The sequence below is a fragment of the Aulonocara stuartgranti genome, assembly GCF_965226115.1.
Source record: "Aulonocara stuartgranti genome assembly, chromosome: 19".
Lineage (NCBI taxonomy): Eukaryota > Metazoa > Chordata > Actinopteri > Cichliformes > Cichlidae > Aulonocara > Aulonocara stuartgranti.
In genome coordinates, this window is record NC_138955.1 from 27,595,525 (window position 1) to 27,613,772 (window position 18,248).

The window sequence follows — 18,248 nt, forward strand, 5'->3', positions numbered from 1 at the left end:
TCAATTGCAGCTCTTTTATAGGCCAGTCTGTATTAAGAAGGTGTGTCTTTAGAGTATTTAAAGGGAGCAGGAAATGGATTGGGGGGCCATTTTGAAAAGTTGCTGTCTGCATGTGCATGATGTTGGCAAGAGACAATAAAACAATTACTTTAATTGGGATGGAGTGAAGTCTGATGTTTCCCTCACCACCCCTCACTGCATAACAGTCCTTTCAGCATGGCGTCTCTTTGATAGATAAATGCCCAGAGTTACACCATCTATCGTTCACAAACACAACCAGACCCCCTCCTCTCTTCTTACCACTCTCCGCTGTTCTGTCGGCCCGGATCAGATGAAAAACATCCATGTTTACGTGTGAGTCCGGAGTTAGCGTAGTTAGCCACGACTCTGTGAAGCACATCAGGCTGCTCCCCTGATGTTGGGTAAGAGCCGCCAGTTCGTCTACTTATTGGGGAGAGATCTCACATTCCCCATAATAATAGATGGAATCACTGGCCGGTACCTCCTAACTTTACTGCGACGCCGGTCCTGGCCCGAGTACCGCGTCTCTTCCTCCTCACCTCGCGGGGGATGTTAGCTTGCTCGGCGGTAGGCAGGGCAGCGGATGCTCCGAGGGCAGGGATCAGCTATTAAGCTGATCCCTGCTGTAAACAATGGGAGGTTGGACCTCCACGCGCTTGCCGGACAAAGACGCCGTAAAAAATGTAATAAAGAACACAACTGTCCATAGAATTCTGAGCTCCATTGTGGGGGGCAGCAGTCCACAATAGAAAAACAAAAACAACAAAGAAACATGTATTAAAGAGAAAAAAGGACTCGGTCAGGTCGGAGCTGCTGATACTGGCTGCCAGCTCGGAGCAGCGCCGGAAATTTAAAAAAAAAAGGGTTGCATTTTTTTTCTAGATATTTTTTACACTTGAAGTTGCTGATAGGAAAAAAATGTTATGGAAAAATTGTGGTTGTGGAATTTGTAATCAGTGGCACTACCAGAATTTTTTTCATAGGGGAGCCACTAAAACACACACAAAAAAACACAATTTCCAGATTTATTATGCTGTTGTCAAATATAGGTTACTTGAAAAATATGGCAAAAAAGAGAGAGCGAAAAGAATTAAATATACCTATTTAATTATCTGCTATTAAATTTGATATCACTGAAAATATAAATAAATATGAAAACCAAATAAGATTTTGAAATCCTTAATAATCTGTTTTAAGCAGGAATAAATAACAAGTCAGGGTTTCAACTCACTGTAGTGTGTTTTCCTCTCTCGTGCACATGTTTATTAGAATTATTACCAACATATGACAGTCTTACCAGGGGTGGCCACTGGGGGAGCCAGCAAATTTAGGGGATGATCAGTGCCTCCCTGGCCCCCCTTTGGTGGCGCCTCTGTTTATAACAAAGCTTAAATGTGGTTTTCCGTCCTGAAGCTGCTGTGATGTAGCTAGCTATTGCACTTTCAATAATTTAGGGCTCCAAATATACTGGAAGCAGCATAAAAAATACAAATTAGAAGCACCACATTTTTAATCCTTTCAGTGTACCTCATGGGCTTTTAAGGCATGTCTTTATTAAACCCACTCAGGTTATTGTACAAAAATATCTAGTGCTATATAAATTGTATTTATATAGCACTAAAGCACAACAGTTATCTCAAGGTTTTTCTGCAGTTCACTCCTCTGCTCCATCTCAGGTTGACCTGTCACTGAGGCCCCTCCTCCCTCCCCCTCTGAAGTCACCACAGTAAGGTGTGTATGAATGTGTGTGTGTGTGTTGTGAGAGAGAACGCTTATTTAAAGGGCTACCTCTCTCTCGCCAGGCGATCGACACCAGCTCAGCATTGTCATTTTACCGCCTGCTGCTCCTTCCAGGGAATAACGTGTGAACAGTCTGAACAGTTTTCCTCAGAGACGTCTGCTGAAGAAACAGTTCGTAAGACTGAAATTCCTGCTGATTCTGCACAGAGATCTTTCTTTAGAAATGACTAACAGGCTGGGTGATTTACATCCATTCAGTGATTAACCAATAACTTTATTTACTTGCTGTATGTTTATTACACCCTCTACTAACTGCTTATCTCTTTTTTTTTTCCATCTTTTTTTAATGTATTTATCGACTGTTTAACCTGCCAAGCTTAGGGATTGGTACTGGCTTGCTTTCTGGCTTCTGATTAGTCCTTGTATATAGGAATATATGGAGCTTACAAACCACTACTGGTTACTGGCTGTTGTGTCATTGGTGGATTCGGTCACAAACAAATTTTAAACGATTTCCTGAGATAGCTGTGGACTTGACATTTAACCATTTACTGCCTCTTCTTCTTTAGTGATGTGATGACATTGTTTTCTAATCTCACTTACGTGATGTGTGGTTCACACATAACTACATTTCTAGATTTCTTACTAATCCATAATTAGCTTGTGGACTGGTTTATTGGCCAAAATAAAATACGTTGTTGGAGCACCTTTAGCTTTGATTATGGCACGCATTTGCAGTAGGATCATGTCGATGAGCTGAATTTTATCATTTCAGCTGTGTCAATGTTTATTTCCATCCAGAGCTGCATTGGTTTTTTATCATCTCATACTAATGATGGGAGAGTCTGACCACTCCAGTGCATCCCAAAGAGTCTCCGTGGTGGCCAGTCCGTGTTTGAAAATAATGTCTCATGCTCTTAGAATCACTCTTTCACAATTTAACCCTGGTGAATCCTGGTGTCTTTCTCTTGGAATATTCTTTTGGAATTCGGGGAATGAGGAATGCAAGGAAAGGAAATGAAAACCTAGTCATTCATTTTGTTCAAGTAGTCAGCTGGCCTCATTTTGGGGGGTAGATAATGTGGCTGAACTTAGACCTCCACACCAATGGAAAGCTCTTGCCTATTTGCTTTATGAAATATAGGTGATGGTTTGTTTTTGGCTGGATGAGCCAGAGGAGGCTGGGTAAACTCGTTTAAAAAAAATACGATTTAAAAATAATACTCATTATTATTAGAGTAACTATATGTAATATCTGTTTTTCAGTATACCGAGCTTGTTGCAGAAATGCCTCAGCTGTCTGTGCTGCCTCTGACAGGTAACTTCTGTTCTTTTTTTTCCTTTTTTTTTGCTTTTTTCTTTTCTTCCTTTCTTTCATATGATGACAACTTTGTGTGATCTGTTTTTTCCCCATCAGGCCTTTTGTTCCTGCTCTCCTCAGTACTTGGCTCAGAAGTTAGTGGTGAGTCCTGAAAAATACCTGATTGCCTGACAGCAGATAGATCCACTTAGTTCTCTGGTCACTTTTGTTCCTTAGAATCATACACTGTAGAAAATGTAAAGTACACACACATATATAAATACGTGTCTATTTGTGTAATTGCTGCAAAAAGTAACCAACAAAAAAAACACAATTGTAGTAAAATCACCAATAGCCATAGCTATTTTCTGTTTTTATTAGCATTTTACATATTTTACTTTTTTGTTGTTGTTATTATTATTAACATTTACATTTGATATATGTTTATACTTTTACACTTTATAAATGTTCCTTCCCCCTTTTATCTTTTTAGAAAATTATTTTATAATGAAATTAATAATATATATTAATAGTAAAAGAAATCTGTTTAGTTGTATTCTGTCGTTTGTCTTTTTTTATGTTTCTGTCTGTTTTTAAAAATGCTTGGTCTTGCCTCTGGACTAAACTAGCTTACTCTATTTAATGAAGATGAAACCTACTACCTAGATCAAGGATTTTAATGGAGTATTTTGACTGGACATCTTCTGTTTTCCACTCAGTGCCCTATCCAGTGACCTGTACAACACGTGGAGCAGACCTGACCCAGGACACCGTGGTGGTTTTATGTCCACCACAGTGCACACAGTGGAGGATGTCTGTGTTTGGGACAGGAGTCTATGCTGCTGTCTCATCCATCTGTGGAGCTGCAGTCCACAGGTACAGCTTTCCTTTCATATCAGCTGTACCAAAATATGTTTTAATTACATATTATAGTAAATATTAACTGTGATATTTCAGTCTATCACTGAAAACACTAAAACATAATGTTGTACACTTGCTTGATTTTAAAGCTACACAATTAAACCATGGTAATATTTAGAGGACCGTGACGTGGTTGGCTGAAAGGACCGACAGAAAAATAAGCAAAATGGAAATGGAAAAAAAAATAACAAAAATAGAAAACAAAGTAAATCCTTCTTATCTTCTGATTTTCATTTCCATATTTTGTTTGGAGGGTTTTTGTTACTAGTTTTTCTTTTTTTTCTTTTCTTTTTTTAACTTTTATTCATGTATTTATTTAAAATCAGTTTTTTCTCATAGTTGATTCTATTTTGTATTGTTGGTTCATTTTTAATTTTCATTCATTTTTTCATTTAGTATATTGTATTGTTTTGTGTGTATATTTTCAATTAAAGTTTTTTTTTTAATTTAACCTAGGCTTTTTCAATATTGTGTTAAAGTTCCTTCAGTTTAATTTTTCTTTGCTTTTATTACATTTTTAATGATTAGACGCTCTCCTTCTTATTCAGGGTCTATAGTCATTTTTTTTTTTTGTATTTTTTTATATTTATTTATTTTTTAGTTTAATGCAACTTTTTTTTGGTGGTGGAGCTCTATTTGGTTATTTTGCTTTGTGGTTCACTGATTACTTCCTTGTTACTTCCACTGCTTCTTGCCATTGTTTTTAGTTCCCTGTATATGATACTTTTAGCAGCCTTTTCAGAGCATGAACACCTCGTCACAGCGGTGCCGTTGGAGTGAGAATTGTTTTTTCAAACACGTGGATTAGACTCTGTGTTCCGCTGCCAAGATGTGAACCTTAACAAAACACCAACACCATGAAGGAATGTGCATGAAAGGAGGATTAAGTTCTCAGCCCTGAGTGACCTCCTCATTCCTCTGCAGAGGGCCTCGGTGGCCTACTGAGAAGAAAAATTATGCTTATTCTTATCTTTTTTTCTCCTTCACAGCTGTGTCTTCTCCTTGTCCCATAAAGGTTTTTTTTAGTTATTTATTTTACTATGAAAAGAACTTCCTGCGCACGTGTGTGTTTTTAGACACAAATTTTTTTTTTAACAAGGTCTCGGTCCAGATGCACTAGTTCAAGCTGCATTTGTAATTGACTTCACGAGTAGCAACTCTCATAACTGTTAATGATGATCTTTTTCCACTGTGATAATAATACTTTTATTTTGTCATTTCATACAGAGGTATCCTGGGCCCAGCTGGGGGCCCTGTTAGGGTTCATAGGCTGCAGGGACGGCACAACTACATCAGCTCATATGCCCACGGTATACACTCACAGGCCCTGTCTCACTGGACCGCCTCCTTCAGCCTCACCAGTAGGTGGAGCCACTTTGGTGAATTGTTTTTAATTAAGTAATAATCCAATATGAATAACCTAATAATGTTAATATTTATTATTATTTATTATTATTTATTATTTATTATTGCGAGATATGCTTAAAGTACCTAGAATTGTGATTTCAGAATGATATATACATTATTTTAATATATAGTTATCTGGAGATTGTTTAAACTTATATAGTACTGGAAAGCTTTACCTGTAATTATACAACAGAAAAAATAATTTTATTTTATAAACTGCAAATTAGCAGGGATTAGACAAAACAAAAACACAATTTTTAATTGATTAATATCATCATTTGACTGCAGATGTGAATGATCCATATCTGTCTTCTCCACTAATTATCATACCTTCTGTGTGTTTTAGAGCCCATTAATGTTCCACAGGAGCTGATCAGCGAGACCAGCACCACAGCTCTTCCTGCAGCTGCGCGACCAGGTAAATGATACACACCTTTATATTAGGAATATATATTTGTTCTTGTTCTGTCTGTGCTTTCCTAGTGTCATGACACCACCCTGATCTGAGCACTTTTTCTAATTAACTGTTTCCTTTTGGTAATTCATCTTGTTATGTCTTTGACTTTCTTTTGTCAGATTTTTATTTTCATTAGTATTAGTGGTTAACAGATTTGTTTGGCAAGTGAAGGATCACCGGTTTCCAGCTTGAGACAAAAATCTCCGTTGGGGTTGTGTCAGGAAGGACATCCGGCGTAAAACTCTGCCAAATCAAATAAGTAGAGCAACCCACTGTGACAAGGGGACAGCCAAAAGTGGCTTCTTTATTTGCACTGAGCTTAAGTCAAAGGCAAAATTAAAAGAGAAGCTCATACAGAAGTAAAAGGACGGCATCACACATATACACACATATAAATATATTTTTAAAAAATCCCCTCTCGCCCTGTGGGCAGTCCTCAGGCTCAGGTCCTCTACCAGAGGCCTGGGAGCTTGAGGGTCTTGCGCAGTATCTTGGCTGCTCCTAGGACTTCGCTCTTCTGGACGGGGATCTCGGTTGTTGTTCGTGGGATCTGCTGGAGCCACTTGCCTAGCTTGGGGGTCACTGCACTGAGTGCTTACTACTGGGATCACTGTTACCTTCACCTTCCCCATCTTCTGGAGCTCTTCTCTGAGCCCTTGGTACTTCTCCAGCTTTTCGTGTTCCTTCTTCCTGATGTTGCTGTCACTCAATATCGCTATATCTATCACTACGGCTGCTTGTCCACCACTACTATGTCCGGTTGGTTAGCCATCACCATTTTGACCTCGAGGCTTCCAGGCCATACTCGGCACAGATGCTTCTGTATACTGTACTGACCACTTTCGGGCCATAACTTTCATTATGACCTGTTATTCTCTTTTGCTGTTTTTCCAGCAGATCAGAATACAGATCATGTGAGTATAACTTGATGGTTGAGATAATTACCTGTTTGGCAGGATTAACTTTTTTTCTGCCAAGTAAATGTCTTATTACAAAATATAATTAACCTGTTCCACAAGTCAGACTTTGTTCCACATCATACTTTTTTAATGAGAGAGTACCTAGAGTGCCAAAGTTAGGGAATTTATACAAAGTACAAGTTACTCAGAAAATGCTCTTTGAATGTGTACTGTCCATAATTTATTATGACAGTCCCTTCCCATTCCTATTTAAGCAATAGGGGTGACTCAGACAGGAGATATTCTGAAAATATAAAGGCATAAACACAATAGAACACTGGATATGGATTACTCAACAGGAGTTTGATGCTTCGACCATAAATACTGTGTTACCTCAGTTGACCTTTATGTGTGTGTGTATTTGAGTGTGTATATGAGTGCCAAGCCCTTAGAAGTTTTAGTTTTTAGTTATAGTAGTGTAAGGATGGGTGAAGCGCTAAGGAATGCATTGTATCAATGACTGTTTACAAAGATGTACAAATGTGTGTTGCAGTAAAGAAACTGCTGAAGAAGCCATCAGTGAAAAAAGCCCTGGCAGGTGGGAATAAAGGTACATTGTATATATCATTGGTTATACAGTTCATCTGTATAGTGACAATAAAGGCATTCTATTCTATTCTATTTTATTCTATTCTATTCAGGATTTGTTTCCAAGTATAGAATATCAGTTTGGTAGCTGTTTAAAATCACTCAACAAAAGGTTCAAACAGATGTTGATACAGGTCAGGGAGACATAATTAAATAAGAACTTAAGGAGTGGCCAAATCAACAGTCTGGTAAAAAAGAACCACACTTGCGTTCGCAGCAATAGCTGCGAACGCAAGTGTTTATTATGCATTACTTTTTTTTTAAAGTGAGCCAGAAATGGGTACAAGACAGTAACTGTAGAACAATGACTGTAGAAGGTGGTTAAATAGAGTTTAGTCATCTGCATATATAAGTATCACATGCACTTTTTAATTGACTGTAATAATTGTGGCAATTCAATTCAATTCAATTTTATTTATATAGCGCCAAATCACAACAGCAGTCACCTCAAGGCGCTTTATATTGTACAGTAGATCATACAATAAAAGATACAGAGAAAAACCCAACAATCATAGGACCCCCTATGAGCAAGCACTTTGGCGACAGTGGGAAGGAAAAACTCCCTTTTTAACAGGAAGATTCCTCTGGCAGAACCAGGCTCAGGGAGGGGCGGGGCCATCTGCTGCGACCATTTGGGGAGAGAGAAGGAAGACAGGATAAAAGACATGCTGTGGAAGAGAGACAGAGATTAATTAACACATAGTGAGTGAGAAAGGTGGCTGGAAAGGAAAAACTCAATGCATCATGGGAATCCCCCGGCAGCCTACGTCTATTGCAGCATAACTAAGGGAGGATTCAGGGTCACCTGGTCCAGCCCTAACTATATGCTTTAGCAAAAAGGAAAGTTTTAAGCCTAATCTTGAAAGTAGAGATAGTGTCTGTCTCCCGAATCCAAACTGGAAGCTGGTTCCACAGAAGAGGGGCCTGAAAACTGAAGGCTCTGCCTCCCATTCTACTTTTAAATACTCTAGGAACAACAAGTAGGCCTGCAGTGTGAGAGTGAAGTGCTCTAATAGGGTGATATGGTACTACAAGGTCATTAAGATAAGATGGGGCCTGATTATTTAAGACCTTGTATGTGAGGAGCAGGATTTTGAATTCTGGATTTAACAGGAAGCCAATGAAGGGAAGCCAAAACAGGAGAAATCTGCTCTCTCTTTCTAGTCCCTGTCAGGACTCTTGCTGCAGCATTTTGGATTAACTGAAGGCTTTTCAGGGAGTTTTTTGGACATCCTGATAATAATGAATTACAGTCGTCCAGCCTGGAAGTAATAAATGCATGAACTAGTTTTTCAGCGTCACTCTGAGACAGGATATTTCTAATTTTAGAGATGTTGCACAAATGGAAGAACGCAGTCTTACATATTTGTTTAATATGTGCACTGGACCAGGACATTTTTGACATGTCCTGGTCAAAAATGACTCCAAGGTTCCTCACAGCATTACTGGAGGCCAAGGTAATGCCATCCAGAGTAAGTATCTAACCACTCACTATGTGGTTAGATACCATATTTCTAAGATTTTCAGGGCCGAGTACAATAACCTCAGTTTTAACTAATACATCAAAACTGAAGAGTGCAAGCATTAGTCCTGTTTTATACTTAACAGAACTATCTTCCAGCACCCATTTATATCTTAGCATATACACTAAAAGTTCTTATTTATTATATTTAATTATATCGGATGGAAAAAGTCCAAAACACGAGTGTAGTCAGAGGTCAAATAAAATTTAATGAAAGTTATATAAGCAAAAACTGCAATAATAATTATTATCTATAGTAACACTGAACATAAAAATAATCAATGTTGTTAATCTCTGGATCAACATCTTTACTTTTTTGTGTGGGCAGATTGTCAGATGGACATTGCGATGGTGATTGACAGCAGCAGCAATATTGGGCAGCGGAGGTTTAACCTGCAGAAGAACTTTATTGCCAAACTGGCGGCTATGCTAAGAGTCGGACCAATAGGACCTCATATTGGTTTAATACAGGCCAGGTCGGGCACACCACACAGAGTCACTTCAGAAAAATCTTTATTTCTTTCTTTTTACCTCAGCCTTAAACCACCCAACAATGTCATTTATACTAACAAGTCTTGAGAATTGTGGTATTTTGGGATAGAGGTGAGTAAATAAATGTAAAAAAATAAAGGCAACTTGTCAGCCATTTTTATTTTATTTCCAAATAAAAATGGAAAAGAGGACATTTCATTCATAGATGTTCTGTTGACAAATCTCCAACAACTGATGATCAATTGTATCATTTCAGTATTGATCAAACTCTGTGAGGAAAACGTCCATCACTCACAGCTTCAACAATCTATTGAAGACTGCTGAACCTGTGTCACAATTCTGAAAGGAAATCGGGTATTTAATAGAGTATCCAATGGTGTGTTATACTATGCCACATAAAATTCCTTTTACCTCCCTTATGAGTGAACTCGGGTTTATGCTTTTTAAAGTTTAGATTAAAGTTAGGTTTAAGGGCTAGATAAGAATTATTACATCAAAAATGCAGATATATACATATACACTAAACATTTGTCTTCATATGTGCCTGCAGTGACTCTCCCAGGACAGAGTTCCTACTGACTAACTACACTCAACCTAAAGAGCTGTTGTTTGCTATTAAGGAGCTGGCCTACCTAGGAGGAGACTCGAATACAGGTAACACACACTTACACATATCTTGATTAACCTGAATTATAAATTGAAAAGTTAAAAAATACACATCCTGTAGCCCATAGCTCTTTGAAAAGGTGACAATCAGACAAAATTTCCTCATTTATGATCAAATGAGGTGAAAAGAGTAAGTACATGTGATGATTCAGTAGGCTGTAGGATCACCTTTAACAGCATTAATGTCTGTATGACATCAGTCTCCCACATTTTGTGGAGGAAATCTAACCCACTACCTGACAAAGTTCAATTCAATCTGATTTATATAGTGCAAAATCACAACAACAGTTGCCTCAAGGTGCTTTATATTGTAAGGTAGACCCTACAATAATCCAAACTGGTCATCATATCACTACCTCTCTCTCACTACCATCCCTATCACGCTTGCTGCTATCCTTCTGTCAGTAGTTGCCACTGACACTCTTCCCCACCCTGCCTGCATTCCTTTCATCAGTTAGACAAAAAAAAAACAGGTGATCCAGGTGTTTTGTTTCTTTTTCTTTCTTCCCCCCTTTCTCACCGTCTCTTCTCCCCTCTGTTTTTCTTTCTCTCCCTCTCTTTCTTTCATTCTTTCTCCCTGTCCTATCACCCAGTCATGTCTGTCCTGTTTGTAGCAACCGAAAATAAAATAAAATAAATACATAATTATAATAAAGGTCAATCAAATGGACCAATATGGCAAGGCCATGATGATCCACTTGGTAAAATAAATCCGCTTGGCATCTTTCTTGGCCTTAAGACAACAATTCTGATGGCTAAAGATCCAAACGGGACAAAAACACAAAACAAAAAAAAAAACAGGTAATGTAAAAATATTTATCGTGTTGTTGGTCTTCCTAGGTAAAGCCATCATGCATACAGCAGAGACCTTTTTCTCTCAGGAGAATGGGGGGAGAAGGGGTCACCCCCGGGTGATGATGGTGTTAATTGATGGCTGGCCATCTGATGACCTGGACCAGGCGGCCATGTTGGCCAGAGAGAGTGGGATCAATGTTTTTCTGGTGTCTGTCGCCAAACCAGCGCCTGAGGAGCTCAGCATGGTTCGAGACAAAGACTTCATGAAGAAGGTTCACATGTTATTTGAATTGCCTAAATGTTAGATAAATGTTCATATGTTTCATTAATAAGGAGTGACACTCTAACATGAAATATACTTTAGACTGAATTGTCCCTTCTTGTTTAGTTTAAACTTAAAATGGATACATTATGCTGCTCCTTTTTTTCTTTCATATAAAAACAGTGATGCATGGCTATTAAAAATAGCCAAAATTTAAGATAATGAGGTCAGTAAATGTGCAGAAGATGCTTGTTGTCAAAAGAGAGGATATATTTAATATGGACATCTCAGACACAAAGATGTGAGCCCATCTGCTGTTCAAAAACTTCTGCTTGCAAAAGTCCAGTAAGACTTTGTATTAAGGCCAGGGAAAGGAAGTTAAAATGCTGTGTTTTAGACAGGAAATCTGCCCTGGTTTAAGATAAATAAGGATTATTTTAAACAGTGTTTAATAGTGTCCACAGTTGCAGAGTTGGATTTTTAGTTCCCTTTAAACAACACAAAATCGCATATAAACCTTGTGTAATGTTGACCCTAAACAAACAGCAGTTTTCAGACAGATCCTGTTTTCAGACAAAGAATTCAACTCTGCTTGAACATGTTGGTGTTCAGTATTGTGTCTATGACTCCAGAAAACAAAAAGGACCTGATACAGGTCCTAGAAGTCTGAAACAGAACTGCCTTAGCTGAAAATTTTCCAAAAAGCACAATCTGTCCATCCATGCTCAGCTGGACAACAAAAAAACAACAACAACAAAAAAAAAATGTAGCATATGCATGCGGTTATTGAGAGTGGTTATGTGCAGCATAAAAGTAGAAACTTGAATTATTATTTTATTATTTTAGTCAAACCCAAGAGGCATTCATCAAATCACAGTAAACATGTTTTGTATTAATGACAGAATTTCTACCTGTCCTCCTGCAGGCTGTGTGTAAAGACAACGGTTTCTTCAGTTATCCAATCCCCAGCTGGTTCAGCACCACCAAACACATCAGACCTCTCATTCAGAGACTCTGTTCACTAGACGGCCTGCTCTGTAGTAAGACACACCTTCATCAACTACTGTAATGCAGCTGTCAGGAGATACCTTTGAAAACACACAGGTCATGGCCATCACATTACATTTGATAATCAAATATTAAGGTATTAACAGTTCTACCTTTGCATTAAAAACAATACCAATAATTCTTTAATTTTGTAATATCAGATTTGACCAAGAAAAATGAAATAATATTGTTTTCTGCTTGGAAAAAAAGTTTTGAAAGAATTGCTACACTATAAAATATCTTTTGGACATGCAACTATCACATGAAAATACTTTCAGTCTCTTCAGCATCATCTCTTTACAGCTGTGGTTTCACCATTAACAGTATAGCTTTTTAAGTCATTTTGTTTATTACAGAAACAAAATTAATGAATTCATAATATTTACATTTGATTATTTAGATGGATGTGGCTCTGCTGTGACATTGACATAAAATGTATTTTTTAGGTAAAACCTGTTACAATTCTGTGAACATCGGCTTTCTCATCGATGGTTCATCTAGCGTTGGGGATGGGAATTTCCAACTTGTCCTGGAATTCCTAGCAGGAATTGCAAGAAGCTTTGAAATCTCAGATGTGGGAGCTCACATTGGTCAGCTTCACAACATGCAAACCACTGATTATCTTATACGTTATTAATGCTGGTTGGCTGACTGGCTGTATTGGTGTTGTAGGTGCAGTGCAGTTCACCTATGAACAGAGGTTAGAGTTTGGCCTGTCTGACTACTCAAACAAGGACGATGCCATCAATGCTCTGAGAAGGATCTCCTACATGAGTGGAGGAACATCGACCGGTTCAGCCATAAGCTACACCACTCAGAACCTGTTCAGGTAACAGTGGCGCTGTTTCCTTTCTAAGCAAAGCTCTCCACACCTGCAGTGTTGGCAAGTTTAGCCTTAAAAAATTATTTTATTCATTATTTTATTGAAACTGCAGGGCCTTGCAATACTTAATGAGATAATTAATGATAAAAAAGTGTTAATCTTTGTCTTTAGAAAATGTAATTTTATGAAAATAACGCTAACATTTGTACCACAACAAGAGACAGATGTCAGGTGCTCTTAAGGTTCGATCTAAAATACTCAAAAATGGAAATACTCAAATCAAATTTCTGAAAACTGTGTTTACATTCTGCAGGTTTTTTTTTTTAACTGTATTAGAAGTTACACTGTATTTGTTGTTTATGGCAGACGAACAGGACCGGGTCGCAATTTTCTCATAGTGGTGACAGATGGCCAATCATACGATGACGTCAGAGGCCCAGCAATGGCTGCACATAAGCAAGGTATGTGTGAAAACAATAAATGAAAGCTATTTGATGTTACTACTGTAACATCTGTAACTGTAACAACTGTAACAACTGTAACTGTAACTGTAACAACATCGTTACTATTTTAACTACTCTGGATACGCTGGATACTGGACAGGAAGATCCCTGTTGGACTGCTAAGGAATGGAGTCCCATGGCCTTTGCTACATGCCCAAGTGCATCTCTTGGGAGTAAGCTATCTTCACCTGAAGACTTCTCCGTCATTATGATCTTTGTTCCCTTTCAAGGAAGACCACTTCTATTCCAGCTTTACTGATAAGTGCTACAAGGTCTCTGTCAGCAAGAGCATTCAGTGTCTCTTCTATAGCTTACCAAGCTGAGCTAGAGTGAGATTGAAACTAGAAGGCAGTATATCCTCAAAGGTCCTTGCCTTTAAGGCTCCCTAAAGTGCAGGCAGCCGGCCAGGCTGTAGGGGGTCCAAAGAATCCATGGACTAGCAGTCTCCCCAGGCCAGACCTCAAGTTGCTCCTCCCCCTGCTGCTGCAATCAAAATGAAAAAGAAACGGCTGGCTTGACAACCTCTCCCCCTGGCTGCTCTGCCCCGACCCAGCCCCGTTCCAGAACAAGTTCAGTGGAACACGTTCCATGCAGGGTCAGTGACTCTGTTTCACTGGAAACAGAGTCAGTGTTTGTAGTGTTGTTTCACAAACATTTCACTGACATGTTTTGTATTCAAAAAGTCCAAACTGAATGTGCTGTAACTGAGTTTAAGAATATGATCCACCCACTGTTATCATCTTTAATGCCCTGTACCAACACAGAGCAGAGCAGCTACCCGAACGCTACTCCCACAGAGGTCGGTTATCTTGTTAATAATTTTACCTCCTCACTATGTATGACACTGGATACTGAAGTCTGTGAAAAATAGAGCCTCAAATCAGAAGTACTTGACTCCGTGGTATAATTCTCAAACATGTAGCCTAAAGCAGATGGCTCGTAAGCTGGAGAGGAAATGGCGTGTCACAAATTTAGAGGATCATCATTTAGCCTGGAGAAATAGTTTGTTGCTTTATAAGAAAGTCCTCCTTAAAGCTAGAACATCTTACTATTCATCACTGATTGAAGAAAATAAGAACAACCCCAGGTTTCTCTTCAGCACTGTAGCCAGGCTGACAAAAGGTCAGAGCTCTGTTAAGCCAACCATCCCTTTAACGTTAACTAGTAATGACTTCATGAACTTCTTCACAAGTACAATTTTAGCCATTAGAGAAAAATGTACTCCTCGTCATCTCGCAGATGTAACATTATATACAGCTACTTTCAGTACCACTGATATTTATTTAGTCTTTTTCTCCAATTGATCTTTCTGAGTTAACTTCAGTAATTACGTCATCCGAACCATCATCTTTTAGATTCCTACAAGACTGCTCAAAGAACTCCTACCATTAAAAAATGCTTCAATCTTAAATATGATCAACCTGTCTCAATAATTGGCTACCATAGCTCTTCAAGCTGGCAGTAGTTAAACAGCTACTTATAAAGCCATCTCTTGACCCAGCTTAGCTTATAGGCCAATCTCCAACCTTCCCCTTATCTCACAAATCCTTGAAAGAGTAGTTGTCAAACAGCTAACAGGTCATCTACAGAGGAATGGCTTAATTTGAAGAGTTTCAGTCAGGTTCATTACAGCACAGAAACAGCTTTAGTGAAGGTTACAAATGATCTTGTTATGGCCTCTGACAGTGGACTCATCTCTGTGCTTGTCCTGCTAGTGAGGTCTAGCAGCATTTAATACTGTTGACCATAATATTGTAGAACAATTAGAGCATGCTGTAGGTATTACAGGTACTGCACTGCAGTGGTTTGTATCATATCTGCATAGATTGCAATTTGTTCATGTAAATGGAGAGTCCTGTTCACACACTAAGGTTAATTATGGAGTTCCACAGGGTTCATTGCTAGGACCAGTTCTGTTTACATTGCTTCCTGTAGGCAGTATCATTAGAAGGCTTAGCATTCATTTTCACTGCTATGCAGATGACATCTCACTTTTTCTCCTGTTTCTCCTTCCCAACCAGGCATTACCATCTTCTCAGTGGGCGTGGCGTGGGCACCCCTGGATGATCTCAAAGCGATGTCATCAGAGCCAAAGGACAGCCACACTTTCTTCACCAGAGAGTTCAGCGGCCTTTCTGAGTTTGTCCCACTAGTGGTCCGAGGCATTTGCAAAGACTTCACTGAGAATAACTGAGAACACACACAAGGGTTTGCATTTCTTTATTTGTGAGGACCCTTACCTCGTCGTTCATCCTCATTAGAAAGTACTGATTAAAGTCACATGAACGACCATTACATTCACATAAACACTGTCAGAACAACACGCGTATCTACAGTGACAAAAGTTTCTACAGCAACATCTTTTATATATCTTATTTCTTATATTCTTTTACACTGTGTACTCAGACATGTAAAGAAACAGATATATTTAAGGACAATGGATTTTCCTACAATTTCCTACACAAAGTGTCCAACACTTGTTTTTTTGTGTGAGTACAACCACTTATTTAAATTTATAATCTCTATTAAATCAATTATGTTACCTGAACTGATTTGCTCCAACCGACACTTAACAGCATACTTTAACTGATATTGTTTGCACCTAAAGTATGAAAACCCCACAACCTATATAGCTCTCTATGACATTCACAGTTCTCCATGTAACAGTAACAGTAGTTCTAATTGGCTCTCATTTAATAGTCTAAAAGTGAAATGTGCCTTTGTAGCTTACCGATCTCAAATCATATTCTCTAAAATAAATCATGAACATCCTCCTAGCACATTATAACAGTGCAATGATTCAAAGTTTCACGAGCTAAATAATGACTCAATGCCTTAAAAATACACTTCTTATAAAACTTGCCATTAGCTAAACCCGTCATAAATTCAATAACATATATACATCTGTATATATACTGTACACATTTATTTTCAAATACAGAAAACACATTAATGTACATAAAGGTCTCTTACACATTAAAATGTTAATTCTATTTAAATTTTTCAACAAGCTGTTGGAAAATCATTCAAAAATCAACTAATTAATAACAATAATTAGCTGTCTGTATGAAAATATCAGTAACTCCTCACAATGACAAGTCCAATCTGAAGCCATAACCATTGCAGTGTGTAGCTATAAAAAAAATTAAATTTTAAAAAAGCTATATGAAGGCAGAAAACAACATGAAAGAAAATTGCTAAACAATAATCTTCGATCAGGTATGATTGTTTAAGAAAAATGCTAGCTTTGTGCTATAAAAGTTTTAAAATAGGTTTTAGCCATGGAGGGTATAAGGAATATATTCATAATCCATGGAATACATTGAATGAGGCATTATAATAGATTTTGAGCCCAAAATACAATCCCCATTGTTAATTTACATGAAATAGGCCTTATAATTCTGAGTAAAAAAAATTCTTTTCAAAGGTTACTTTGTAAATATGTTTTTTATATATATCACGGGTAATCCACTAACAGTAGTTTGTACATTCATGTTTATATCACAAAGCTGCTAAGAGATTATTCTGGAATATTTTCTAACAGCTAACAGTTTGTAGACAGAGCAGCTCTCCTGATGAATGTTTGTCTTGAAAAGCTTGCCGGGGGTGAAAGCTTTGCACAGCAGTCATTTCCTGCAGGAAGGTGTATAAAATCCTCTATTTTTTTTTTCTTTTTCTTTACTTTGTCTGATTTGTGGCATCTGATGATTTCAACTTTTTATATAGACTAACCCATGCCCTTAACTCCATCTCACAGCCTTGCTCCAATATGATCACATGACTTTTCTTTTGGTATATGTTTTACCGGTGATTGTTTGTTAAATTCTGCCAAACAGAAATAAAGTCTTTGGTCATCTCCTATTTGCATTTGACATATTTTATTTAACCTATAAAGCCATTTGGCACGTCTGTTATTGTTCTAATATACAAACTGTGTAGATGTCTGTGGATTTCCTTAAGGTGCAGTCTCTTTCTCTGTAATATCTCATTAACAAGGACAGAAGTGTTGCTGTGTTTACACCTGTACACCTAGACACATAAATCTTTTGGTTTATGTCATTACTTTAGAAAAATATCATTTATTTAGCTTTGAGCAAGACTCAGAGCAGGACTACCTGTTTTTTCTCCATTATGATTAAAAATCTGCTGTCTGAACAACTACAGTTTTAAAGGTAGGGAGATATAAGAAAATAGTGGCTGGAGTAGCTTGTTTTACTAAATTTATTGCATTTTGTTTGCCAATTTTTGCATCTGTTTGCATTTAGTCTTTGACAGATTACAAACAACATGTTTGTAAGTTGAGGCAGGGTGCTAGTTTAAAAGAAAGAAAGAAAATGTTTCTTTTCACCAGTTAAGTAATCATCATCATTTCTGTCACATTTAAAATTTTGCCATATTGGATTTTTATATCGAAACTATATTGAAGACAAAAAATTCGTCTGTAAATAAGTTCGGAAAATTGTGCTTGTTATCATCACAAAATCCCCTCTGTATGGAATCTGACACTTCATCTGTCAGACAAGAGATCAGTTCTTCTAAAAATGTCCATATACTCAATTTACACAATTCTAAACTGAGGAAAGAATTGGCCAAGTATTTTTAAATTGCGACTCTTTGATGGAAACATTTAACTGTATTTATTTTCTATATTTGCCAATAGCTGTTTTCACACCTGCTCCACTTGCCTGTGTTCATGTTACTGACATAGACAGGGCACCATCTGGTGGCCAAAATATAGACAACAG

General features: G+C 37.8%; 1 protein-coding gene across 2 annotated transcripts; it reads left to right on the forward strand.

The window, feature by feature from the left end:
* Window positions 1-1,758: 1,758 nt before the first annotated feature.
* Window positions 1,759-17,364, forward strand: coch (coagulation factor C homolog, cochlin (Limulus polyphemus); the record flags this gene model as incomplete). 2 transcript variants are annotated; one of them, XM_082515349.1, is made up of 15 exons in its annotated part: window positions 1,759-1,936; window positions 3,028-3,079; window positions 3,179-3,223; window positions 3,781-3,937; window positions 5,210-5,343; window positions 5,736-5,807; window positions 7,299-7,355; window positions 9,244-9,391; window positions 9,958-10,061; window positions 10,914-11,140; window positions 12,056-12,170; window positions 12,624-12,767; window positions 12,850-13,006; window positions 13,367-13,461; window positions 15,525-17,364. In XM_082515349.1, the coding sequence occupies 14 exons, from the start codon at window positions 3,049-3,051 to the stop codon at window positions 15,695-15,697; spliced, it is 1,659 nt and encodes a 552-aa protein (XP_082371475.1). In that variant the 3' UTR covers window positions 15,698-17,364. The 2 variants fall into 2 exon arrangements, with proteins under 2 accessions (XP_082371475.1, XP_082371474.1); XM_082515348.1 differs by having other exon boundaries at window positions 1,759-1,932.
* Window positions 17,365-18,248: the final 884 nt, after the last annotated feature.